At 36.0% G+C, this 27,766-nt stretch overlaps 1 protein-coding gene across 4 annotated transcripts in view; it reads left to right on the top strand.

The window, feature by feature from the left end:
- MDM1 (Mdm1 nuclear protein) overlaps nt 1-27,389 on the top strand; it is a 29,133-nt gene extending 1,744 nt beyond the window's left edge. Inside the window, exons 3-15 of one of the 4 annotated variants that reach the window (XM_067697262.1) lie at nt 3,175-3,539; nt 4,651-4,785; nt 8,603-8,770; nt 10,039-10,142; nt 10,224-10,323; nt 15,181-15,210; nt 15,536-15,711; nt 16,783-17,076; nt 18,104-18,216; nt 18,312-18,409; nt 23,371-23,623; nt 25,245-25,304; nt 26,544-27,389. In XM_067697262.1, the coding sequence (XP_067553363.1) occupies nt 3,175-3,539; nt 4,651-4,785; nt 8,603-8,770; nt 10,039-10,142; nt 10,224-10,323; nt 15,181-15,210; nt 15,536-15,711; nt 16,783-17,076; nt 18,104-18,216; nt 18,312-18,409; nt 23,371-23,623; nt 25,245-25,304; nt 26,544-26,656 (2,009 nt within the window). In that variant the 3' untranslated portion in view covers nt 26,657-27,389. Of the gene's footprint in view, nt 1-2,709; nt 2,787-3,174; nt 3,540-4,650; nt 4,786-5,093; nt 8,771-10,038; nt 10,143-10,223; nt 10,324-15,180; nt 15,211-15,535; nt 15,712-16,782; nt 17,077-18,103; nt 18,217-18,311; nt 18,410-23,370; nt 23,624-25,244; nt 25,305-26,543 lie in introns of those variants that run through there. The other 3 variants (XM_067697263.1, XM_067697264.1, XM_067697265.1) reach the window with 3 other exon arrangements.
- The last annotated feature ends 377 nt before the right edge of the window (nt 27,390-27,766 follow it).

Raw genomic sequence — 27,766 nt, 5'->3', positions numbered from 1 at the left:
AACCAGACAAAGACCCTTAACTGTGGGGAAAACAGTAAACAAGTAACTCAATAAATAAACCAGGGGATTTCAGGTTGTTATATAAAATTGTAGGCTGGTGTGATAGATAACTGGAAGGAGGGGTGGGTTGGAGGGAATACACTTTAGAATCAGTGGTCAGGAAAGGCTTATTTGAAGTGATATTGGAGCTGAGACATGAAAGCTGAGTGTGGACAAGTGTGGGGAGGGGTACTCCCAAGGTCTTGAGGAATGGAAGCTTAGATAGATAAAGCAGTTTGCCCAAGGTTCACACTCATAAGTGACAGAACCATGATTTGAAATCAAGTCTGTGTTGTTCAAAGCCTGTGAGTTCAGAGGCCATGTTCTTGTCATCACACATGCTTCCTCCCTGTATCTCAGGGAAGTTAGAACCCTCGGCTAAGGTTTCCCAGAGTGTGGTAGAAGGGGAAAGAGACAGACTGATTCCATTCAACCTGCTTGCTTAATTCTCCCTCACTAGAACATAAGATCTCTGAGAGCAGGGCTCTGTCTGTCTTCACCACCTTGTTCCTGCTTAGTACATGACACAGGGCCTTGGCATACTCTGGAGTTTATTAAACTTCATTTTTGAATGAATGAATAAACCTGGGTTTGAATCCACATTTGCTGTGTGACTTCGGGCAAATTGGGCCTGTTTCACCAAGTGGGAGTTGGGAAGCCCATTGCACAGGATTCCTAGGAGGGATGAAATGAGATGTTCCTCTTAAGGGCTAGGTGCATATATACAGATGAGTGCTTGGTGCCCAACCCGTGACATGTGTGAGAGTGCCAGATGTGTAGTATATAAGTTCCTCCAACTTACATGTTTGAAGCCAGGAGAAGAAAGACTTACATGTGGGGTGGCAAGCCTGGGAAATTAGTAAGATGAGAGTGTTTCCAGGATTAGGTTTGGAGAACAAAGGGAAAAGTGGATGAGAGTGGGTGGTTCTTTTAGGATTCCTCTGAATTGTCAGGACCCTTTGCCCAGAGCCTGGCTTCAAAGACTGGGTGTCACTGCATCTTGGGCAGGGTGGTGCTCATAATCCTCTCCGAATGACCAGAAACTCCACAGATTCGAGGCTCCATTAGATTAAGAATCCCAACATAAATCTCTCAAAATGTAGCTAGCCCACTGAGGGCCTTGGGGGATGTTATGACACGGGGCATTGGTTAACCACATAGTTGCCCCCATGTAACATTTTAGCTTGGATCAGCTACATGTGAGGGTAGGGGTGATGAAATGAGACTGCGGGAGCAGAGCCACTTTGGAGTATGGTACCTTGTGAGGAAGGAATGGTCTAGGGGGAGGCCTGTTAACAGGGAGGTAAGGGGGAGGGGCAGAGTGAGAACTCTAGGTTGCTCAGAAAGGGAGGTGGGGGCCAGGAAAGAACAGCAGCGGTGTTACCGAAGGCTGGCTGGGCGTTCTGTGCTTATTTTTCCTCATAGTGTATTTTCCACCATGCTAGGAGACAAGGGTGGACCACTTGAGAATCTTCTCTTTTCATTTTGCTCTTCTTCCAGCAGCCCTGCTCTGTGTTAAAGAGAGAAGTCTGGGGCAGTGGTCTTCAAGCTTTTGTGCTTTCATACTCGCTAAAAGAATTTAGAAACTCTTATCTCTGTTCACATTTTAAAGTTGATATTTAAGTTCTTTTTTATCAAAAGTGTAATGAATAGTTTCAAAGGATATGATTTCTAGCATATTGAATATTGTGTATATGTTTTACATGTCTTTTGTTAAAATTTTGGAGCTAGCGATTGAGCTCAGTTTATGGTAAATGTTCATCATTTAATTGGTAAAGTCAGTCCTCACTAGAAAACTAATCATGTAAATTAGAATTATTCTGTGAGAAAAAAGTCTGACTTTATTTTTTGGTCCACATAAATGCATTAATATGCATATATGCATTTCACATAATGACTGTCTTACACCCTGAATTTTAATTCTAAGATAGGTAGATGGAAAAGGTGTTGTGCTGGATAAAATAATGCACTGTTCTTTTGTTATTTCTAATCTCTGCCTTTGTTGCTTTCTGTCAAATACTCTTCCTCAGGAGTTGTGCTTTCTTGAATTGTTCCTTTGTTTGTCCTCCCCACCTATGACAATTTTTTTATTCCATAGGGTGGTTGAGAGGCGTGTCTTTCTTGTATGAAGTGGGAAGAGGGTGATTATGAAGGGAGTGGTGAGAAAGGAAACTACAGATGGCAGATGCAACCCTTAGGCTGTCAGGAAGTAGCACACATGGAAGTTAGGATCTGGAAAGTGATTCCCTTAAGCTGCCCATTTCTGCTCCTGCCCCCCCACAGAACGTCTTTCTGTGCCTCCAGATATATATGCACCCAGTTTGGAGACCATGGTCTAGGGCAGACTTGTAAGGGTGGGGACCCTGGGTTTGATGGCCAGAACATCCATGATAGAGGCTAAAGGACTCTGGTTTTACCTAATGCCAGGTTGTCTGTCTACCTTCCCTTCTCTTCCATTCTTAATCTTTCTTCTCTACCCCACCCTGCACTGTCTTCTTTCTTTTTAAAGAATGGCTCCAAACTAGGGCAGTATCTCAGTGACTGTCATTCCACAGAGCTTCTCTTACCTGGGTAGAAGGTTAAGTTTTTGGACATTTGCTTGCCAGACAGAAATATAGAGAAATAGTATCTTAGGTCTTGTCAAAAGGGTTCATTCTCTTTACTTCTCAGGAACTCAAGGCAAGTGTAGAACTAAGATCCAGCATAATGACATCTCACCCCTTCTCATCTTGGTCTGCTGTACATAAGAGAAGCTTTGTGAAAAGTTCCAAATTTTGACAGCACCAGGGCCCTTTGTTCTGTAAAGTAGCACAGGAAAGTAATTAGAAACGGAGGCAACACATTCCACCTGGCTTGCCAGGTCCATCACGTTGTGATTCTAGCAACTTGTCTTAGGATAACTCGAACATTGTGACCTCAATTTAAAAATTATGGTCAAACGTTTAATATTTCTTTAAAACAAAATTAAAGATATTATGTGGAAAAACTGTACTTTTTTTAATCCCGTAACTGGAAGGATATTGTGTATCTCAACTGAATTTTAAATTCCATTTCTCCTCTCATACATGTGATTAAAAGTTGTCTTTGTAGCTTGATGCTTTGGTATCTGCTATTTTTGTATATTATATTTTGTAGGAATCACAAAAGAGCCAAGTTTTATTTCCAAAAGAAGAGTCCCTCACCATGACCCACAGATTTCAAAATCTCTTGAGTGGAATGGAGCTACCTCAGAGAACGCTGTGGTTGTATCACCAGAACCCGAAGCCCCCAGAACACCAGAACCAGAACAAAAAGAAGATGTTAACCAAGAAAGGGTTCTTGCACTAGACGCCTCCAGGGTTCCCAAGAGAACCAGATCTCACTCTGCAGACTCCAGAGCTGAAGGGGCTTCAGAAATTGTGGAAAATAAGGAGGCTATAGTAGCAAATCATGTACCAGTTAATGAAAATGTGGAGCTGGAACATTCTACCAAGCTTCTTTCAGAAAACATAGATGGTGGGGTAGGTATATTCACTGTATTTCCTTTCAGAAGCATAGAATTCTTTGTAAATTTCATCATCATTTCAGTAATATTACATTTTGTGCTTAAATTTTTCCATTATTTGTTTTCTTGTCCAGTATCTGTAGAAGAGTTGATAAGAGGCTGTTGACTTTAGTTATTATGACTTAGTTCTCTTCTTAATAGTTGCCATTTTGTACTGGTTTTACTAAGATATCCCTTCGTTGGGTACACAGCCTGCCTCTGGATTTTATTTATCATATATCAGCACCTGAGTCCTAAGGGACAGATCAAGTTGAGACAGAGAAAGGGAGTAGGCCATTACCTCTGGCAGGGATGGTGAGCTGACTTATACCTAGGCCCTTTTCAATTTCTTATTGTGTACTAGCAGAAAAAACAGAGTCTCAATTGACAAAATGCAAAAGGAAGGAGAGGTCTGGCTAGATCTCAAAAGATCTTGCAGTTCTGCTCTCTTATGTCCCAGCTGGCCTGCGGCAGGTCCCTGCGAGCACATAAGCAGAGGCTGCAGGGACCCGTGCAGACGCCTCACTGCTTCCCCATTTTTCTCCACTCTACTGCTTCCTCCCCATCTCATGTCCACCGCTGACTGGAACCACGGAGAGGCATTTAGAAGTGTTGGAAGACCAGGGGGCATGGGAATCAAGGAAGGTGACATGTAAGTCTGGTGGGCAGGGGAAGGGGTGTCCCCAAAGCAAGCTGTGGACGAGGTAATGTGCTGTTGTTTCTTAGTAATATATTCACTTATGCATAATTGGTAGGAAGGGACTGAGAAATGTTATCTACACTTGATCTTAGCCAAAAGGCCGAGAAGCAATGAGAGAAATGTTATCTTTTGCTGGGATGCACAATAATTCCTTGACGGTATTAAGGGAATTTTAAAGAGTTTCACAATTTAAAGGAAGATTAACAATTAAAGAAAGGTTTCTGTATGACGATGTGCATATAGTTAATGATACCTTACTGTACACTTAAGAATTTGTTAAGAGGGTAGAGTTTTATGTTCTATGTTTTTTACCACAGTTAAAAAAAAGAAAAAGTTTGAATAGAAATTTTTAATAACTTTGAGTTGGATTTTTTTTTTCCCCTAACAGTTGGATAGACTTCTACAGAAAAAAGCTGGACTGACTGTTGTTCCTTCACATAATGTCTTGAGAAATTCTGAATATCAAAGGCAGTTTGTTTGGAAGACCCCTAAAGAAACTACTTCAGCTTTTGCAGCCAATCAGGTAGTTTAATGGATGCAATACATTTTTGAGGAATATCATCTAATCTAGTGTTGCAGATTTACATAGAACTAAGAACTGAAAGAAATTAGATACTTAAGAAGGCCTGAAGGTGGGTTCTAGAAACGTGAAAATGAGAGTTTTGCTAAAATCATCCTATTACTTCTGATTTATAGTAGTAATATTATACTGTCCTAGGCTACTGATGATCATTGTTGCCAGATCCATCACATATACTAAATATGAGACAGGGTAATGAAAACTTGAGGACTGGTAAGTTTTTGCATGCTGTGAATTTTTTTTATTTATTAAAAAATTGTTAAATTGATTGTATTCTGAAATGTTGAATTTTGTTGACTAATATATTGCATGTTTTCTGTCTTCTAAGAAAGGTGTAACTGCATTGGATATTTATTTTAATAAGTACAAAATAGGTTGAAAGTGATGCAAGATATATAATTTTGTCCTTATATCAAATGAGCAGTGATAGGAATTGTCAGTTTAACTATATTTATAAATTCAAAAGCTATAATGGTAACTAAATGTGATATTAGGTTTCATTGTATCCTCACACAATTTTAGTATTAGACTACCATTACTAATATATACTCTGTTGTTTTACTACTAGAATTCTCCATACAGTTCTTAGCTCATTTATGTTCTTAACCATACTCCTAGGCTTAGGTAGGAAATACTTCCATTTAGAATATCCCCAAAGGCTCATGACAGCTTAGTCTTTTCTTTCTCACTCACCTATATACTTTATACACCCATAAGGACCAAGAGGATAATTAGATTCAGCAAGACAATAACATGTCATCTTACACTAAGATAGTACCAGTGTTATCCTAAAAATTGTAGCAGCTTTAGGCTTGCTTACTTGTTATTCAGTTTTTAAAAAACTGAAATTTATATAACATTTTAGGAACACATAAAATAACATAAATCAATACATACCCTTTATAAACCTAGTGAATAGAATCAGTACTTCTTTTGCTGGCTCACAAGTGTTGTTGGATAGAAAGTGTACCTACAAAATTACTTACAGCCTAAAAATCATGACTGTTCAATTTTTGTAGAATATCTTACCTTTAAGGTAGAGGTGATTCAAATCAAAGCCCTATTGACAACTTCTGCATACTTCAGTGAAAGCATTATGTAGAAACGTTCTTTTGATAGTATCAGAAGTATAACATAAAATAAATCACTAGCAATACCTTCACTACTAGCTTTATTGCTTTCATTAGTGAGGGTTTCAGAGAATTTTTTTTGGAAGCAAATGCTCTTTGTTAGTTGAAAGCATATCAGTTTTCGGGTCTGTGGATTGAAGAGCTCTGTGACAGAAACTTTCAAAGCTTGTTGATAGGGAACCTCTAAAGGAGCTGTTCCGTTCTGTTTTATCAGACACCTGTTTTCTGAAAGGATGTCTTATATTAATATGTAAAAGAGTCAGAACAATTTTTGGCAGAAGAGTCCTTGAGGTTATACTGTACTTAAAAAGATATACTGTTTGGTTGTGATCTGTATGAAGGTGTATTATGCAGCGTTGTGAAGCAATAATATACCTTATTTGAACTCCATATCCTTTCTATTTGCTTTCTCTGTAATCAGTGGTAATAGACCATGAAATGGAAACCATATTATGAAATATTAAGGATAAAAGAAAACATTTAAAAATAGAGACATGATAATTACCTCTTTTTTTCCTTGCTTTAAGCTAAAAATAAGCAAAGGAAAAAACCTGAGCAAATGCATATGTCAGATATTCAAAACGTTAAGACTTTTTTATTGTTGTAGGAGGAAAAAAAATTCATGTCAAGGAGGAAAAAAACCCTGCAGAGCTGACAACAGAGTTGCTTTGTAAAGCTAATGTGTATTTTCTTATTATTAAAATCTGCCTATTTTACTATTCTCACTACCAAACTAATAGGGGGGTGGGGAACTTGGGGGAGAAAAGATATGGTTCATTATTTCTTTTGGCTTAAGCATTATTTGATTACAATAACTATTATTCAAAACATAGTAATGAGTAGAGAAAGTTGACCTTTGGATTTTCTCTCCAGCTTTACTGAGCTCTAATTGACAAAAAATTATATATTTATGATGTACGATGTGAAGTTTTGACATATGTATTCATTCTGAAATGATTACCACAATCAAGCTAATTAACACATCTATCACCTCATGTAGTTACCATTTTTTGTGTGTGTGGTGAGAATACTTAAGATCTATCCTTTCAGCAAATTTTAAGTACATAATACAGTATTGTTAACTACATACATGCTGTACTTCAGATCTCCATAATTATTTATCCTGCATAATTGAAACTTTGTACCCTTTGACCAGCATCTCCCCATTTCTCCCACCCCCTGGTCCCTGGCCCCTGGCAACCACCATTCTATTTGCTGCTTCTATGAGTTCCTTTAGATTCCACATATAAGTGGGATCATATAATGCAGTATTTGTCTTTCTGTGCCTGGCTCATTTCACTTAGCATATGTTCTCCAGGTTCATGCATGTTGTTGCAAGTGAGAGGATTTTTTTTTTTAAGGCTGAATAATAATACATTTTCTTTATCCATTCATCTGTCCATGGACACTTAGACTGATTCCATATCTTGGCTACTGTGAATAATGCTATAATGAACATGGGAGTGTAGATATCTTTTGAGATACTGATTTCATTTCCCTTGGATATATACCTAGAAGTGGGGTTGCTGGATCTATTTTAAATTTTTTGAGGACCCTCTATACTGCTTTCCATAATGGCCATATCAATTTACATTCCCACCAACGGTGGACCGGGGTTCCCTTTTCTCTGCATCCTTGCCAACACTTGTTACCATTTGTATTTTTGATAATAGCCATTCTAACATGTGAGGTGAAATCTCACTGATGTTGGTTTATTCCTTGATGATTAGTGATGTTGAGCACCTGTTCGTGTACCTGTTGGCCATTTGTATGTCTTCTTTGGAAAAAAGTTCCTTTGCCCATTTTTAATCAGATTGCTTTTTTTTAATTGAGTTTTATGAGTTCTTTATTATTTTGAATATTAACTCTTTATCAGATATATGATTTGAAAATATTGTGTCTTGGTTTGCTGTAGTCCCACTTGTTTATTTTTGCTTTGGTTGCCTTTGTTTTTGGTGTCAAATCCAAAAAACCATCATCAAGACCCATGTCAAGGATCTTAGCCTATGATTTCTTCCAGAAGTTTTATTGTTTCAGGGCTTACATTCAAGTCTTTAATCCATTTTGAGTTAATTTTTATGTATGGCACAAGACAGTGGTCCATTTTCATTCTTTTGTGTGTAGCTGTCCAATTTTCTCAACACCATTTATTGAAGAGACCCTTTCGCCATTGTATGTTCTTGGCTCCTTTGTCATAAGTTAATTGACCATATACATGTGAGCTTATTTCTGGACTCCTTATTCTGTTCCATTGATCTATATGTCTGTTTTTATGCCTCTTTGCCCATTTTTTAATTGGGTTGTTTTCTTGCTGTTGAGTTGAGTTCCTTAAATATTTTAAATATTGACCCCTTATGAGATGAATGCAGATATTTTCTCCCACTCAATATGCTGTCTCTTCACTCTGTTGATTGTTTTCTGTACAGAAGTTTTTTAGTTTGATGCAATCCCATTTGTTTTTGCTTTTGTTGCAATGGATGTTAATTAGACATGTGAAATGAAATTACAGTCGTATATAATTTTCCCTTTTTTGTATCCTATGATTCAACTTCATATGTGAAATTTTTTAAGCAATTGAAGAAGTTCTGTATATTTATCAAAAAACTAAACTAAAGTAATTTTTTTTTAAGGTTTTCCACAATAAAAGCAAATTCGTTCCACAATTCAAAGGTAACTCATTCATCCATGAAACTGAATACAAAAGAAATTTTAAGGGTTTATCTCCAGTGAAAGAACCAAAACAAAGAAATCATTTGAAGGAGAACGGAAATTTTGAAACAATATCTCCTGAAAAGAAGGTATTTGTCAGCTCTTTAAACAAAATAAAATCCTCATGATTTGAAACTCTCCACGTTTTCTTTTACTTACCACCATTTGGAACTTTACAAAGTTCCTTTTACTTATCACCATTTGAGATTTTGTTTTTAGCTAGTTCACTAATTTGTTTATTTATTCACTAAATGTCAAATGTTCATCTAGCACCTGGTAGAAACCAGGCACCAGGTAGGTACTGAGAATACAATGATAACTACACTAAGCCCTAAGCAGTTCTTGGGTCAGTGGGGAGACAGATCTAAATAATTAAATGTAATACAGTGCAGCATATGCTTAGCAATACAGCAGGTAAGTCTGCTATGTCTAATATCAAATGATTGTCCTTATAGTAATGTGAGCTCCAGGGGTTACAGTGGTGATGGAAACACATACTTTAAATTAAATAGTGGAAATCAGATAGAAACACACATCCACACATGTATTTTAAACCATAGCTTTAATATGCCAAATTATAGCCAGTATAATTCACACGATTTACCTTGGTATATACAAACGTACTTCTCTGTGTGAAATTACAGCTGTTTCAGTTACAGCATCAGGTTAAAATTTTTGTAAATTATAGGTAAATCAGGGGTAAGTCCTATTTTTTGATCTCCTGGAATGTCATACCTGAAATGTTATGCGTTCTAAGAATAAAAATTATATGACTAAAAGTAAAATAATTTATATATATATAAATATACATATATAAAAATTATATATGCATATATATAAGTCATACATATATATTATATATGATGTATATGTTTAATAATATATATACTTGTTGGACCTATGATGTTCTTGAAAAAAAAAAGAATTAAGTTATTCAGTAAAGCTGTGTGCTAACTTACAATAATTAAGTGGAAGGTCCCAATGAGTAACAATTAAATGTAAACTTAGAATATCAAGGGAAAATGTAAGACCAGTGTTCAATAGGTCGTTAACATAAAGTTTATTTATTTAGATGTTTGTTAATTAAAACTTTTTCCTAGCCAAGTATCTAAAATTTTTATTGTTAGAAAATGAAACCATATCCTGAGCTATATACTTCAAGAAACTAACCAGATATACTAGTTTCAAAACTTGCTTGTTGATTTTTTATGATTTCTATGTTATCTTTAGTAGTTAAAGCTTACTTTTAAAAACAGAATTGTAATTCAGTATCCAGCTATACTTTACAACATCTGTGTTTTCACTTTAATGTATAACATAAATTGAGCATAAAAAGTTAAAATTATTTTCATTTTAGTATAATAAAACAGATGATCCTTTAAAATTAGAAGCAGAGATGGAATCAAAAGACTTAAACCAGCCTAAAAAGAAACTTACTCCTTGGAGACATCAAAGGCTTGGGTATGTATTTTGTAAGAAAAATATCATGGTATTTAGATGATCAACATGGTGAAATATTTACTCTCATTTCATTTCTGTTAGGAAGGTGAATTCTGAATATAGAGCAAAATTTCTGAGCCCAGCCCAATATTTTTATAAAGCTGGGACTTGGACACGTGTGAAGGAAAACATACCAAATCAGGTGAGTGTATAAGCTCAGGAAGCCCACATGTTCTTTGGCACTATATCAGTTTGATTTCACAATAGTTTCACCTAGTAATAGAGATGACAGTATGAAAATGTATGATGCGGTAATAGCACTAAAAGTATCAGGAACTTCAATTGTATGTATGAGGATATAGTTTATCAGTGTGTTTAGTTTTTTTAAAAATACTAGCTTAGAGATTAGTATTATTATAAGGTCTTTAAAGTTAAAAATGTTTTTAAAATCAAATATTTATGTTAATGAAGTCAGTTTATAGAATTGTAGCATTATAGATTTGATTATTTTATAACCTTCAGACCTCTCTCAATTCAAGATTGATTAATTTTTCAAGATTAGTTTATCTGACTGACGTGCCCTGTTAGCATGTACTAATAGTGCAGTCTGCAAGCACAAGGAAGGAGTGGCCTGTGTTGATAGAGGTTTGAGTTCTAGTGTTGGGATACCCTGACATATGGGAGAAATTCTGAGGATCCTAAAGAAAGGTTGGAAGAAAAGGGTAATTCTAGAATTGGTGAGTGCTAGTTTAGTACTAGCTTCTTATAGCCAAAGGATAAACGGTGGAGCTTTTTTGGTTATTGTGTAGTTAGCATCTTTTAAGCTACATCTTGATGGTTTGCTCCCCTTTCTGTGTGAATAAGCTAAATGAGAACATTTTGGATTAGACATTATAAAGAGAGGGATAATTTGGATGGGGAATGAATCTTATTTAGCTCCATACTTTAAACCATGGCTAACAATTATGTGTAATCAGCCTCTGACACTTTGAGCTTCTGGTTCTTGGCTCTGGCAGCTCCCAGACCTATGTCCTGGTGACGATATTGGGTTGGCCAAAAAGTTCGTTCAGGTTTTTCCATACGATGTCACAGAAAACCCGAACGAACTTTTCGGCCAACCGAATATTACTGGGGGCAAAATTCCTATACTCACCTTGGTGAAATCAAGTTAAAAATGAGAACATTGAAAGCAGCCATGACAGAAGAAAGGAATTGAGTCAGTTTTGAATTCTTGAGCAGTTTCTGACCATGCCAGACCTCCGTGAGGATGTCTGTGCCTGAGGAGTCTGACGGGGAATGGGGGAAAACCCCAGGCAAAGGCAGGAGCAGAGTGTGGCCATAGAGGGTGTGTGTGGCCAGTTGGTAGGTGTCAGCCACTGCCCTGTCGTGTTCCGGTACTTTGCTAGGTTGGGTTCATGAGAAGCTCCTTGTTTTGGAAAGATTATAACTTAGTCTGAGACTTCTTTGAACTAAGATGAGTTGGTATTTAGGCCTCAGATGTAAACATTTAATGGACTCAGAGGACTGTTATGTCTGGAGTCGTGATAATGTGACAGTCCTTATCCTGCCCTTGTGGAAGAGAACATTTTTGTTTTTGTTGTTAATTTAAGATCGGTCTTTAAGATTTCCTATTATAATATCTTGGTAATGTGACTTTTCTGAAGGTTTGTTTTATTAATTGCTATAGGTGGTTGAAAATGTTTAAATTAGTAGAATAGTTTGCCTTAACTTCATGCTCAAAATCATTCAAAAAAACAAATTGGAGTTAGAAAAGAATAAGAATTTTTAGTTATGAGGTTAGCGATCACTGATAGTGCTAATAGTTTTAGTCGATCAGGTCATAGACATTTAATATGGGCCATATTTTCTTATATCTTACATTTTTTTCCCTGGAAGATACTTACTGTATGTGGCTGATTTTGAGGTACCTACGTATAAGGTACTCCCTCATTTTCCTACTCCTAACATTTCATGGAATATTATTCACACTCGTCAAATGCATTTGGACATCAGCGACTTTTTTATCATTAGAATATTAACGCACTTTGAATCATGTTACAGTTTTCTAGTCCATGTATCATCTTCATTTCCCTCTTTCTTCTTTGAGATATTGTACTTTTTAAATCTATTTATAGTCTAGTCACTAGATATTTTATCCTGTGTCCCAAGTTCCTATTCACATAACATTAGGGTAGTTGATTTTATTTGTCCAGTGGTTGTATATTTGTTATCTCTATACTATAACCAGTGGCTCTATTCCTAATGCTCGCTTGAAGGCTGTTTTTTAATAATAATCAGCAACTGCAACTGTTAAGTCCAATCCTCGGAATAACTACTGGATCTGTGTTAAATGTCTTTTTTTCCTGATTGTTAGGTAGTCTTCTAATCCTCCCAACTGCATTGGTTGAGATAATTTTTTTCTAATGTGTCTTCCAGAAATAGGACTTTGTTTCAAGATGAAGTGCCACATTGAGACATTCTGTAATTTGACAGACACTGTAAGGACTTTTAGGTATAAGATGACTCTTCATTTTCAGGGGATGATTTTGGGAAAAGGAGTATTTTATTCCCCAGTTTTCTGAGTTTGAATTTTTCACATATAAATTTTAAACAACTTAGTTGAATTCTTAATTTGGGAAAAGAAATCCAGAAAGGAAAACGTTCTACTTATAGCATTTAATATTATGTAACCTGATGGCGTTACTTGACCTGAAAAGGGGTGTGTGTGTGGCTTTAACTGAGTTAGGCATGGTTTATTCATATCATTTTTAGTAGCTCCTTTTTTTGGCTGTAGGGATTGTTTTTAATACTGAGTTCACACCATTGATTTTTTTTTCTCTTTCTAGTAGAACACCTTACTTTGGAAATATCAGCGTCCTATTTTTTCATCTGAGTTTAGGACTAGAGAAGTTTAAAATCGTGTATTTGTAAAATATAACAGTACTAAGATTATTAACAAAGATTGCTGATAAAGTGAATTTAAAACATTGAGTTTTGAATGTCAGTAACAAATAGAACTGAATAAAGTTTTACAGAATTTCTGTATCTCCCCTCCCTTCTTTAAAAAAAGTTGATGTCAGATAAAACTAGGTCACTGTGTACATGGAGGGGATGTTCGTCCATCCTCTCATTCATCAATCAGTGAGGTCCTCCCGTATGGATAGAATGCAGCCTTCTCTGTGGCTCCTTCCTGCTCCACCTTACACACAGTGCAGGACTGGTAGGACCCCCTTTTGAAACCACTCCTTCAGTTTATATCTCATTTGTTTATTATGGCATAGATCGTACCAATATTATGATAATGATTTATCATATACGAGGAGATCGGCCTGCTCTACCAGATTGTGAGCACATTGAGTGCAGGAACTTTCTTGCTTATCTTTGCTACCAGCCGTCTAGCTCAGGCCTAGTGCTTAGTCCATACTCAGGACAGGTTGTGGAATCAATGTTGAAAGGCTACATTCTCCCTCACCTCAAGGAGTTCATAGGTTAATGGGGAAGAATGACACAAGCAATAATTCCAGAAGAATGAAATAAGTACTAGTGGGGATATGCACCAAGGGCTTTGAGAACCCAGGGGGGAGGAAGTGATCCTAAGGCATGAAGATGTTATCATGTAGGTGATGGAGTGACCATGACACATTTGAAGCATGGGGGTACTTATTAGAAATAAAATCCGGATTATATCAAGGCACTTTATTACAAGCTTCCCATGCATTCAGAATACACTGGTTAAGAGTTCAACAGACTCAATACCTATTAAATGCAAAAACCATTATTAGTAATTTTCTTTAAAGTATAAGAGTTGAAAAAATGGTAAATGAACATGGCTTAATTTTTTTAACAGTGAAGAAAACAATATTTTGAATTATCTTTTAGGAATGTTTCAGGTTTGGTTCATTAGAGCAGTAGGACTCTTTTGGGATTATGTGTTTTCTTTTGCCCTGGCAGGTGCTGTCCTTTGCTTTGTCTGATTCTCTAGAGATGTAGCACTTGCATCTCTCTGCATCAGTAGTATTTCCTTAAGGAGCTGAGGATATGTTTCTCCAGTTGCTTTTGCAATGCCAATTTTCATTATTTGCTTTTTTGCCTTTAAGTGAGAGAAAAGCAGTTTTTTTCTTTGCTTTTATTTTTTTAACTTTTTATTTTATATTAGAGTATAGTTGATTAACAATTTTGTGATAATTTCAGTTGTACAGCAAAGTGATTCAGTTATACATACACATGTATCTATTCTTTTCCCATTTAGGTTGTTACATAATATGAGAAAAGCGATTTTAGCAGGCAGTATCCAGGTATCCTTTTAAGGCTAATATTTGTATTTATGATAGGAAAAAATTATACAGTTTTTTGAGAATAAATTATTTTAAGCAGATTATTCAAAACTTTTAAGCTGCAACTTAATTTTTTTACATTGTGGAATTGTATTCAGGGAAGCCAGAAGGTGGCAGTATGATGTATAAAATGAAAGGGTTTCAATGAGTATAAAAGACTCCTTTTCACGTGAAAATATGTTATTTGCATATTAGGGAATTCAAGTCACCTTATATCAGTAGTTCATCAGAACTTGTTTTTGGTATCCTGTTGCTTTGTCGAATATATTACAGTTATTATTTTGTGGGATATTCTTTTAAATTATGTATTTAATACTGGTTTTGCTGATTACAAGGGAATGTTGAGGAATGTGGAGAGGAAAGCCTCATGACTCTCTCAGTGGAGCTTCTGTAGTAGTAGCAGCAGGTGTATATAAGCCCAGAAGTAAAGACTGGGGCTAGGGGTTTCTGGCATGTCAGTACTCTTCCAGAGGTGGGGAAATAGTAATTAGGTTACCTTGTTGCGGACAGCATTCCACCCATGCAAGAACGTGGTTGATTTTCAAGGCAATGTTAAAGTATCTTGGTTACTGAATTAAATGCTACTGAAAATACTAAAAAAAAATTGATTGACAAGTTTGGTATATATTTAGAAGGAAAAATAATAAGGTATTTCAGTGATTCCCATTAATATTCGATTATGGCATTAACCTGTCATTAAGTATGTTTCTGTATTCCTCCCCTAGGGTTCTCTAAATGCCATGTGGTATGCGGAGGTTGGTTGCTTTTGAGTTTTTAAATCTGTAATAATGCATAGAGTACTTGTGTAATTTCAGTTGAAGTAAGAAGTAGGTGTCGATATTTTTCTTAGCTGCTGCAAATTTCTCCCTGCCTGCTGGCCTGAAGTAAAATAACTGCACTGTGCATCAGCTTGACTGTTTTAATTTCTGCTTAAAAATGCACATAGTATATGTGGCTACTTTTGCCTTTCTTTCTCCTTGGTCTCTGGCTGTATTTGTACAATGTCTTGGATATGCTACTTGGTGATATTTGCAAAGGAGCATTTACAGTGATACATGATATCTCAACTCTCCCGCATAGGTTAAAGAACTCCGAGAGAAGGCTGAGTTTTATAGGAAACGAGTTCAGGGAACTCATTTTTCTCGGGACCATCTGAATCAGATTCTGTCTGAAAACAACCGCTGTTGGGATGTCTCCTCGACCACGAGCTCAGAAGGAACCATTAGTAGCAACATTAGAGCACTAGATCTTGCTGGGTGAGATGTTATTTGTGGATGGTGGAAAAGTATGTTATAGATTATGTAGATCATGGAATTACGTAGGAAAATGATATGAAGACTCAAAAGTCGTCTAGTCTAATGGAAATATACCAGCCACTTATTACATTTCATTATTTTTAGTTTATTCTCTGTGAAAAGTAAAGCTATACATACTTGCTTTACACGCTTGGGTAGAAATAATACATAATTTAAATCTGGAAGATTGGATTTTATAAAATTCCTTCTTAGCAATTAAGAGTAGACTAGGGATGACTATACAGTAGACGTAAAAAACTTTAAAAAGTAAAACAAAAAGAAAAAGGTAACAATAATAAAAACTTAGAGAATATTATCTATTAGTACATTTCCATTATCATTCATTAATGGATTTTTGTGGTTAATATGGAACTTCCACCCCGATTCTATGGAAGAATTCTCTGCTATTTTGGGTTTTAAAGTGAACACAATTAAACTGTTTCTAAGAGGAATAGCACATCGATTTGTAGCAAATAAAATAGTTTTTGGTTTTTATAGTGTATTAGTGTAGCCATACATACCAAATTAACTATAAATTCTAATTATGTGACATCTGATTTTAAAAGTTCATCACAAAATCTGTTAACAGTGACTTGAAAAGATTAATATATCTAAAATATAAAATTGGAATCAGCTTATTTGATCCATAAGTACACATGAGTTTGTGCACAAACCCTAATTGAGTAACTGAACAAGTTAGACCATGTGAGGGGGTCCTAGTTTATGTATGCAGAGGCCACTCGAGAGATACATGTGAGTTTTATCAGCAGTGGTGCAGGCATATATGTGTGATGGGAGGAGTAGAAGGAGATAAATATAATTTATTTTGGAATATTTTAATAGATTGTAACTTTAACTTCTATTGTAAAATGAACTCTTAATTCGATTTTTTTCTTCAGTATCTGGGCAAGGCAATATCAGTGGGAAACAGAGTTGTGAACGATGGAAGGCAATGACGGACTTATTAAAATAAGTATCAATTAGAAACCTCAAACTACTCAATTTAAAATAAAACTTATTTTTGTTATGCAGAGATCCTACAAGCCATAAGACTTTGCAGAAATATCCTTCTACAAAACTAGAAGAAAAAAGACCTATCTTGGAAGAACAGCCCCAGAAAACTACCACAGAGAAATTGGGTGTGTCAGATGCTCCCATACCTGTTAGAAGGCGTCTGGCTTGGGATGCAGAGAACACCACTGAAGACACACAGAAACAGCCAAGAGAGGAGGAGGAAGAGGAGGAAAGGGACAAGCAGGTTAATGTGGGAGAGCTAGAGAAGTTGGAAGTACAGGAAAAATCTAAAGCAGACAAAATAAAAGAAGGGTGAGCGTTTTAAATTAATCAGTATATAGACGCATTATTGTTCACAGTTAATATGTATTTCGTTTTGTCACTAATTAATTATAGTGGTTTACACTTTGGTTTTATGACTAATAAAGAGCAGATTTTACTTTAATGTCACGAAATAGGCATTTCTTTATGGTTTATATAATTTGATTCACTCAGGTATTTGAGTCACCACTACTTGGTAGTTGAACACTTGAACATTGAGCTACTTGGGGAGGAAGTAGTTAGGGTTATTTTCATTTATATCCTCCTAATTATGATTTGCTAGATATCTCTGGAAGTATGACTTTGTGACTTGAAGAAAATAACTGATATTCTTTACTATCAGATGGTTATACTACCAAAAAGAAAGAAAAGATGTTTTTTAATATTAAAATAAGTGATTTCCTACCAAATGTAAAATAGATAGCTAGTGGGAAGCAGCTGCATAGCACAGGGAGATCAGCTTGGTGCTTTGTTTCCACCTAGAGGGGTGGGATAGGGAGGGTGGGAGGGAGATGCAGGAGGGAAGAGATATGGGGAACATATGTATATGTATAGCTGATTCACTTTGTTATAAAGCAGAAACTAACACACCATTGTAAAGCAATTATACTCCAATAAAGATGTTAAAAAATTTTTTTAATAAAATAAGTGATTTCTGCAAATAGCTAATTTCCATTGATTTATATGCAGAATGCTTTGGGGAGTGGTTCTCTGCCATTGGTTATGGTATTTTTTTGTCCATAGTCCAATGCCCTTAGCATTCATTCGTGAGTTTTGCAGCTAATATGGAAGTTAGGTTCTGATATAATGGAAGAATTCTCTGGTGTGTTGCTGACTTGCAGTGATCTTAACTCTTTTCCAATATTCAGTTACTCTTAACTGTGCGTAGATTTGTTTATTTTTTTCAGAAACAAATGGCCTTCTCTTATAGGTTTATAGTTTAATTGCATAATGATGGCAAAGTATTTTTTTATTATATTTTCCGGAGGACATGCTTCATAATTGTTTTAACTTGTAGGTCAGAGTCGTCTTCTGTGTCCTCAGGAAAAGGAGGCAGGCTTCCTACTCCGAAGCTAAGAGAACTTGGTGGAATCCAGAGGACTCATCACGATCTTACCACTCCAGCTGTTGGTAACAGGCAAACACTGTGCAGTTCTTATTTCACCTGCTTTCTCTACATGATAATTTAGTTTAATCAAAATATAACATCTTTTGCATTTTTCCAGGTGGTGCTGTTTTAGTGTCTCCATCTAAAATGAAGCCTTCAGTTGCAGAACAGAGAAAAAGAATGTCCTCTCAGGATGGCTTAGAAACTTTTAGGAAGGTAAATATTTATATTTTGGAGAAAAACATCTCTTCAGGAAATGATTATTTTAGTCACATGCAATAAGTGAATGAGAGGTTCCGATTTTAGAAAATTCTGCCTATCATATATGGAGATGATGCTCTTAACTTACTTTCAGAAGGCAAAGGCATTGAATTGTTTTTTTGGGTAGTGGCACTGTATTTCTGCTATACTTTCAATTTTTGTCAGTAGTGACAACAGGAAGAGAGAAAAGAAAAACAATACTATTGGAGCATCTTCTGTGGCAGTTTTGTTCCAGCTATGTTCCAGATGCTGATTTAACACTAGAGATGTAGCAGTGAAAGGAGCAGGTAAAAATCCTGGCCCTCACTGAACTTACATTCTAGTGGAGGAGAGAGACAATAAACAGGATAACTAGGTAAAATGCATAGTATTTTAGATAGTGATAAGAACTAAGGAGAAAAATAAAGCAGGGGAAGTGAGTAGGAAGTGGCGAGGGAAGTTCTCACTGAGAGGGTAACATTTGAGCAGAATCTGAAGCAGGTGAAGGACTGACCCATATGCATATCTAGGAAGGCATTCCAGGCAAAAAGAATAGCAAGTGCAAAGTCCTCCAGGTGAGAAGGTACCTGATTCTTTGAGGAACAGGCAGGAGTGGAGCTGAGAGCAAGAAAGGGAGAACAGGATGGGCAATGAGGTCAGAGGCATAATGAGGAACTCAATTGTGTAGGGCCTTATAGGTCATAGCAAAGACTTTGAATTTTATTCTGAATGAAATGGAAAGCCTTTAGAGGGGCAGAGGAGTGATATGATTTGACTTGGGTTTTTCCAAGGTCACTTTGGCAACTGTATTGGGAATAGACAGTAGGGGTGCAAGAGCAAGGGCTTGAAACTGGTTAGTCAGTTACAATATCCAGGCAAGAGTTGATGGTCATTTGGATCATAGCAGTAGCTGTACCAGGAGCTAGATTTGGTTATTTTCCATTGTCTACCCCTTGGTTGCTGGTAGGCAGAGGAGTCATTAAACTCACTGAACACAGTCGTTTTTTTCCTTTGTTTTCTTACAGAAGCTACTATTACAATAACATTAAATCTGTAAGTCATTCAGTTTGCAGTGAATTATCCCTGTCATTCAGTTGCCCTTGGTTAATATCATTCTGTATCTCTTTTTTTTTACCATAGGAATTAGGAAGACTATATTATATTATCCAGAAATATTTTCACCTTGAATTGTGGGAGTGTTGTGGGGCAGCAGCAATTTGGGGAACTTCTGTGGGGATGATCATAATAGCTAGCATTTACTGAGCACTTACTATGTTCTAGGCTCTGTGCTAAGTACTTTACATGTGTTAATTTGTTCAGTCTTCATAATGGTGGAGTAGGATTTGTCCCCAGGCAGTCTGTTCTCAGAGCCCACATTTTTAACCCCTAAACAACACTGTCTCACAAGACTTGAGAGTAGAATTCTCATGATATTGGTTTGATAGTCAAGTACCATCTGTACATTTTAAAAATGATATTAAAAACCCAAGTGTATGTTAGCTCACTTCATTCAGCAGATGTTTCTTATCCATTTACTTACATGCTAGATGCTGTGGTTGTGATAATGAGCAAAAATAGACATGGTACATGATTTTGTTGAACCTACAGTCTTGTGAGAATCATACCCCCAAAAAAGTAAAATTAAAACTAATAATAGTTTCAAAGAAGTATATAGTGCTGTCCTGGAAGGAATTGACCTAGTCATGGAGATCAGGAAGCTTCTTGAAAGTCAAGGATGCTTCTTTGAAGAAGTCATAATTGAGTTGAGATATAGAGGAAGAAGAGTTAACCAGGTAAAAAGGGAGGGGAGGAGAAGCATAGCATATGCCACAGTTCCGTGGAGAGAAAGGGCATATTTTTTTGTTTTTAATTTTATTTTTGATGTGGACCATTTTTTTTAAGTCTTTATTGAATTTGTTACAATATTGCTTCTGTTTTATATTTTGGTTTTTTGGCCACGAGGCATGTGGTATCTTAGCTCCCTGACCAGGGATTGAACCCACACCCCCTGCATTGGAAGGTGAAGTCTTAACCACTGGACCGCCAGGGAAGTCCCATGGACATAGAGTTTTAGGAAACAAAGACCAGTGCAGTGTGTGGCAGGGAGCAGGAGCAAGATGAGGCTGGAAGAGACAGCAATATTGAGAATTTCTTTCATCTCAAGTAAAAGGGAAAACGACTGAAATATTTTAAATATGAGAGTGTTGTGATTGATTTATGTTTTGCAAGATCTCTCTGGCTGCCGTGGAAGGCAAGAGTGGACTGTGGATACCTTTGAGAGCCCATTGCAGTAGTCCAGATAGGAGCTGTGATAGCTTGGACTAAAGAGGGTGGGCATAGACGTGAGCGAAACTGAAGAATTGTGTAAGGGGAACAATGTAAAGGCCTGGAGCTGGGTTGGATAATGACTTCTAGGTTTCTGGCTTGCCCAGCAGGATTGATGGAGAGTGCCACGCACTGAGTAAGAGAACTCTGCACGAAAGCCATCTTTGGAGGGGAGTATCAGGAGTTTCGTTTTCATTCACTCAGTTCAGAATTTACTGTGCTCTTACTATGTATCAAACACTGTTCTGGGATCTGGGGATTCATTGGTAATCAAGATAAAATTCCTGCGATCGTGGAACTTACATTTTCATTGGGAGAAGTAGACAAATGATTTTTTAAAAAAGAATTTCAGATAGTAGTAAGTGCTATCAATTAAATAAAACTGAAAACGACCTCCAAGGGGTGGGTGAGACTGCTTTAGTTTGGGTCATCAGGACAGGCACCTCTGAGGAGGTGACATTTTAGCAAGACCTGGCTGATGAGGGAGGTGCCCATGCAGAGATCTGGGCTGGAGATTGTTTTCCAGGTAGAAGGAACAGCAAGTGCAGGTGAACAACAGTGAGCGTTTCATCGAGAGTAAAAAGGTCTGTGTGACTGGAGCCTGGAGAAAGCAGGGGAGAGGGTGGGGAATGAGGGTGGAAAGGGAGTGGGCAAGGGAGCTGGGTAAGGAGTGGGATGTTCTTCTAATGGCACTGGGAAGCTCTTGGAGGATTTTAAGCAGTAAAGCAGATATAGATCTCTGATACACTTGGTAACTAAAATCACTCTGGCTACTCAGTGGAGAATGGGCTATACTGGGGGAGAGTAGAAGCAGTGAGGCCAATAAGGAGGCTTTTAGGTTCAAGAACAGATCATAAAGTCAAATTAAACCTGGGAACCCCATGTATTACAAATATTCTATAGATTTAATTCAGGTTTTAACAGTAATGAAACCAATTTGACAGAAGTTCCAAATTCTACATATATGTATACAAAAAGAAAAAACCAAAAGAACGATTTTCATAAGAGATTTTTGTAATTACAAAGGGAAGCAGGGGCTTCCCTGGTGATGCAGTGGTTGAGAGTCCGCCTGCCAGTGCAGGGGGACACGGGTTCATGCCCCAGTCTGGGAAGATCCCACATGCCACGGAGCGGCTGGGCCCGTGAGCCATGGCTGCTGAGCCTGCGTGTCTGGAACCTGTGCTCCGCAACAGGAGAGGCCACAACAGGGAGAGGCCACAACAGTGAGAGGCCCGCGTACCGCAAAAAAAAAAAAAAAAAAGGGAAGCAAGTGGAAAATTTGTGGTTTTATCTTAGATCTTGATTTAAAAATATTTGTTTTTTGGATGAGACCCCAGGCTATCTCCCCTTTGAAGCAATAAGCCCTCTAATTGCAGAAAATGATGCCTAAGGTCAGAAAGCAATGTTTTGAACATTACATTGATAAACTCAAAGTTAATAACTAAAGGCAACAATTACAAGGAATGATCAGGAAAGTTTGGGGCTATATTTGATACTACTTGTTTACATTCTCCTCAAAAGTAAAATTATACAGGGACTTTTCTATTCATGATATATTATCATTGTGGAAAAACAGAAAATACTGAGCAAACCAAAAAAGAAGGTAATTCATACCTACTGTTCAGAAACATCCGTTGTTGAATTTGAGTTTAGATATATAGTGTATTTGTTTATTATACTGTAGATAAGTTTTCATAATACATTTTTCTTGCCTAGCAATGTATTGTGAACATACATCCATACCATTAATTTATAATCTGACTTTTAATTGTGATATGATGTACGATCTGTAGTTATACTATAGTTTTTTTTTTAACTAGATGCTCATTGTTGAAATGTATTTTTTAAAACTAGATGCCTATTGTTGTTATTTCTTAGTTTTAGTTTATTTTGAAAAAATGCTCTAAAGAAATCCATTCTTTACCTGCATTTTTGTTCATATTGTTGTTACCTATTTTTATGTAAATACTCCCTAAGTATTAATTGTGTGGTCAAAGAGCCACAGTATTAAGGTTTTTGCTATATTTTGCCAGCTCCCCTGGAAGGTTGTCCTACCAGTAACACTGGATAAGAGTGCCAGTTTTCTGCATCCTTGTCAGCTCAGGGTATTATAGTTTGTTTGTTTGTTTTAATTTATCTTTGTAATTTGGTAAGTGAAAAATTACTATGTCATTGCTTTTATTTTGTAATTATTTGATTATCAGTGAGGTGTGGAATATGTTTGCTATTTGTAATTTGTATGTATATGAATTGCTGACATGTATCCTTTTTCTACCTTTAAATTAGGTTTATCTTACTACTTTTAAAGAAATATTTATGTAACAGTGATAATAATTCATTGTCCGTCCAGTAAGTTGTATATTTTCCCCAAGTTTGTCATTTTTCTTTCATTTTTTAAATATTTACATATCTTTTGTTTTTACTTAGCTAAATATCTTTGTCTATATCGGTTGTTAGGCTTATAAAACCTTCCCCACATGGAGGTTACATAAATTTTCCCCATATTTTTTCCTACTGCTTTTATGGTTATATACTTTTGTGTGTTTAAATGTTTGTTTTGTTTATATATGTACACACGCATATACGTATTTTGTTTTGTTTTTGTCATTTAGAAAGAAAGTCGTGCTATACCCCTCCTGACTTCTCCAGCTGCTGGTCTAAAAACAATTGATCCCTTGCCTTTGAGGGAAGATTCTGAACCCAATATCCCCAAATTTGCTGAGACAACTCTTCCAGTTTCAAAAATTCCAGAAAATCCAACTAACACACCTGGGCAGTCTCCATCTCCACCCTGTGCCCCATCCTACTGGCATCCTTCTCGTCGAATTCAGGGCTCCCTGAGAGATCCAGAATTTCAGCATAATGGTAATTACTTGGATTTTAGTTTTTTGTCTATTAAAATGAAAGTGTTATACTGATAGATACAAAGGCTCTGAGTATATACTATGTATTAATAAGTTGTGTTATTTAGTTTTTTAGTTAATGTAATAGATTTCTTTAAATAGAAAAAAATCTCATCTCTGGAACACTCAGTTGTGCTGTACCCAAGTTCACTTTGGTCTAAGTGTGAGGTGTCTCTCATGTTCTTTCCCATAAACATCCAGGCAACTCACTAAGTGCCATAGCACCTCTTCCCCAGGTGTGACAACCAAAGATGTCTTCAGACATTACCAAATGTTGCCTGGTTGTAGAATTCAAGGTCATAAAATATTTTCCTTTGGTTTTATTAGGTGTTGCTCTGCTGTTTTCTAACGTCCACTATTATGACTGAGAAGTCTGAAGCTCTTTTTATTTTTGATCTTTTGTATGTGGCTTTCTTTTTTTTCCTGGCAGCTCTTGGCATCTTCTCTTTATACCCAGTGCTCTGAAGTTTTATAGTGGGTCCCTTTTCATTCATTTTGCTAGTACTCACTAGACCTTTTCAATCTGAAAAGTCATGTTCCTCAGTTCTGGGAAATTTTCTCAAGTTATTTAGTCAGTGATTTCTTCCCCTCCACTTTCTATTTCTTCCTTCCAGCACTACTATTTTTCAGATGTTGGACGTGTTGAACATGATATTTTCTTATCTTACCTCTCCTATTTTCCATGTCTGTCTTTTTGTTTTAATTTGAAAGGGTCACTAATTTTTATCTTCTACTTGAGTTTTTAAATGATATTTTGCTATATTTTTAATTTCTAAGATTTTTTAAACACTACATACTCCTTTTATACAGCATCCAGTTCTTATTTCATGGATGGCATGTTTTATCTGTTTGAGGAGATAAATGATATATATAATACCCCTATTTTGAATATGTGCCCCCAGTTGAATCCGGTGTCCTTCAGTCAAAGTAGCTCTGATAAACCTTCTCCAGCAATGAGACCTCCATTCCTCTTTTGGGAGAGTTACCCTGCTGTACAAATTTGAAGAAGGATCTGGCAGACTTTTGTAGAAAGACTTTCAACTAGATTCCTGACTCAGTTTTACCTTCGCTCCAACTCTCAGTGGTACTCAGAACTCCCAAAACCCCAGCCATCAGGGGAGCAAATTGGTTGCTTCTTGGTATCCCTCCTCTGCTGCCAAGGATTCAGCTCACTTGGCTATGATGACCACATACTCACTGCCCTTCCATTTGCTTCCCACTTTCCAAAATTTTGTTGCTGTTTTCTTGCTTCCCATTTTCGCTGTCCTGTGGGTTTATATCACTTTTGTAGATGTGTGTAGTCCAGCTGCCATCTTTAAAGAGAAGCTTACTGTATTTCTTTAAAGTTAGAATAGATCAGTATTTTCACTGAAAAGAATCCCAGGAGATTATCCATTGTTTGTTTACATATTTGCTAAGTACATTATGAATTAATGAATGGCCCTTTGGCAGTAATTTCTATTAAAGTTATAAAATTAATAAATTTTCTGACAGCCTACCTTCACTTAGAGTTGACTATAAATAAGATACACTGTTGGGTGGCTTTGAAGGATAATTTCTTCTGGCTTTTTTTTTTTTTTAAGTGGGAAAATCAAGGATGAACAATTTCCAGTTACCCCAGCAAGAAGCCTTTAATGATGAAGGTATTTTAATAGTCAAAGAACACAAGATAAAAGTATAATGTTTTATTATATAGTAGTTCATAATAGTATGATCTTACATTTGGTTAGCACTTTATAGTTTACAAAGTACTTCCACAGATGTCATTTCATTAGAACCTTGAAACCCTGTGAAGAGGGTGAAATTATCCCCATTTTATAAATGAGTAAACTGGAAAATAAGCCTTGAAGAATCTTTTTTAAAACAAACAGTTGGCAAGAGATTGTGCCTAGCATCACACCTAAGGTCAGTACTCTGTTTTACAGCCTGGGTAGCTGGTGGCTCAGGAATTCAGCCTAGCATTATATCCATCATTTTTTTCATATGTCTGTATATTCTTAAAATATATATAATTAGGGAAAATGAATTTTTTTTCTTTCGTTTTGACAAATTCATTTGCTTCTAATAGTGGCAGGAGGAATTTTGAATTCTCAGTGTTGAACAATTGAAATTACTATTTTAAATGCACCCTAAGAAGTATGAAATTACTAAATTTATAAATTTTGAATTTGAAATTAAATTTGAATTAATACTTTATGTATTATAGCTTCACACACATTAAAGGTTTTCTCTTAGCAAGTTTGAGACTTTTTTCAGAATTCAGTGAGCTGGAAATCAAGTTGCTATGTTTTGAAATGCCAATATCTGGACACTTTGAATCCAGTTCTGTTTTCTTTTTAATGGAAGAACAGTGTTTACAAATAACTTGATAAGAGATTTACTTGCTCCGATTGTGGAATTTCACTAATAATGAAGGGTAGCATATTAAAGTCAGACATTATTTCTACATTAAGTGAAATTATTTTAGAAATGTGATGTGAGTACCATGTTAAGGTATGGCATTTCATTTTTAAAACATTAAAGTTCTGCTCAAACAGCTGTGCTTTTTAAAGTAGGACGAGACAATATGATGATGAACTGTTTCCGAGTAATACTGAAATCACAGGCCAAGTGTTTAGGTAATGACATAGTGGGATTTCAGGAAGGAAACAGAATGCTCATTTAACATTAAAATGTTTGATTTCTAAATATGATAAACTTGGAAAATTACTATGAACTATCCTAAAAATGTTGATATCTTGTATTTTAATAGATTACTGGTTTCTGACAGAGTCAATATTGACATTACAAAGCTTGATGCTTTTAATTTGCTGTTAATGTTTTGAAACATAGTATTTTTATAAGACATATTTTTTGTACTGAATATAATTCTTTCGTTGCAGATGAGGACAGATTGTCGGAGATTTCTGCTCGCTCTGCAGCTTCTAGTCTCCGGGCTTTTCAAACTCTGTCACGAGCTCAGAGAAGGAAGGAGAATTTCTGGGGCAAAACGTAATTAGACATACACCTAGTTAAATTGTTTTTATCTAGGGGAACCACTGGCATAATCTTCTTTATTGCTTTACTATGTTAAGACTACAAGTGTTTGGATTTTTTTCTAACATTTCCTACCTAAAAAGAATTGTTTGATTTTTCAATAGCCAATTCAATTTACTTGGAAAATTTTTAACATAGGTTCATAAAAATTTAACTTTTGAAGAATTCGTTTTGCATCTGTCCCAAAGTACAAAGACATAGAGTATATAGTTCTTCACATGTTCTAACTTGTATTAGGTGTCAGGGGTAGCTGGTAGAATTGTGAATTTCACCTATCCAGAGAATATTCTTAAAAATGAATAAAGTGAAGTAAAAATTAAGATATAAGTGTGAAGTATACATTCCCCCCAAGATTGGCTTTATGTATGTTTACAGTTGTAGATGTCATAAAATGAGTTTGTTGTTCCTTTAACTTTTGCTGTGGTGTTTATTTTTATTTTAGTACCTTCTGTATATGGTTACAGTGTTAAAATAATTGTTCTTTAGATTGAAAATACCAGCTTTTGTATATACTTATTTATGTAACAAAGTTTGCTGAGAGAATATGTATATTTTTGATCTTTGTGTGTATTCTGTTTGTATAAGGACTTTGGCTTACATTTGAATAATGTCTGAATTTTGAAAAATTATTTGTAAAATGGAGAATTATAACTTTGTAGACATTTTGAAATAAAAATTGATCAAGTGTTTCAGTTCTGTTTGTTTCAAGGGTTTCAAGGGTTTGGCTTCTCTAGAAAGTTATTATCTGGAACAAATAATTATTTTTTAAAAACATTCTACTCACAACAACTTAAACATATCATACTTCTTTTGCAGCTTGGTCCAAATGCAGCAAAACTGAGTCCACAATGTTTTTGCACAAATGTAGGAAAAATGTAGAATTTCCAAGGCAAACTCATTTTTTAAAAATTTAACACAAACTTTTTTTTTTTAAGCATTTTTGTTTTTAACATATTTATTTTTGGCTGCACTGGGTCATTGCTGCACGTGGGCTTTCTCTAGTTGCAGTGAGCAGGGGCTACTCTTCGATGCGGTGCACGGGCTTCTCATTGCGGTGACTTCTCTTGTT

Source organism: Pseudorca crassidens, chromosome 11 (genome assembly GCF_039906515.1).
Source record: "Pseudorca crassidens isolate mPseCra1 chromosome 11, mPseCra1.hap1, whole genome shotgun sequence".
Lineage (NCBI taxonomy): Eukaryota > Metazoa > Chordata > Mammalia > Artiodactyla > Delphinidae > Pseudorca > Pseudorca crassidens.
This window is presented reverse-complemented; position numbering and strand designations above follow the sequence as displayed.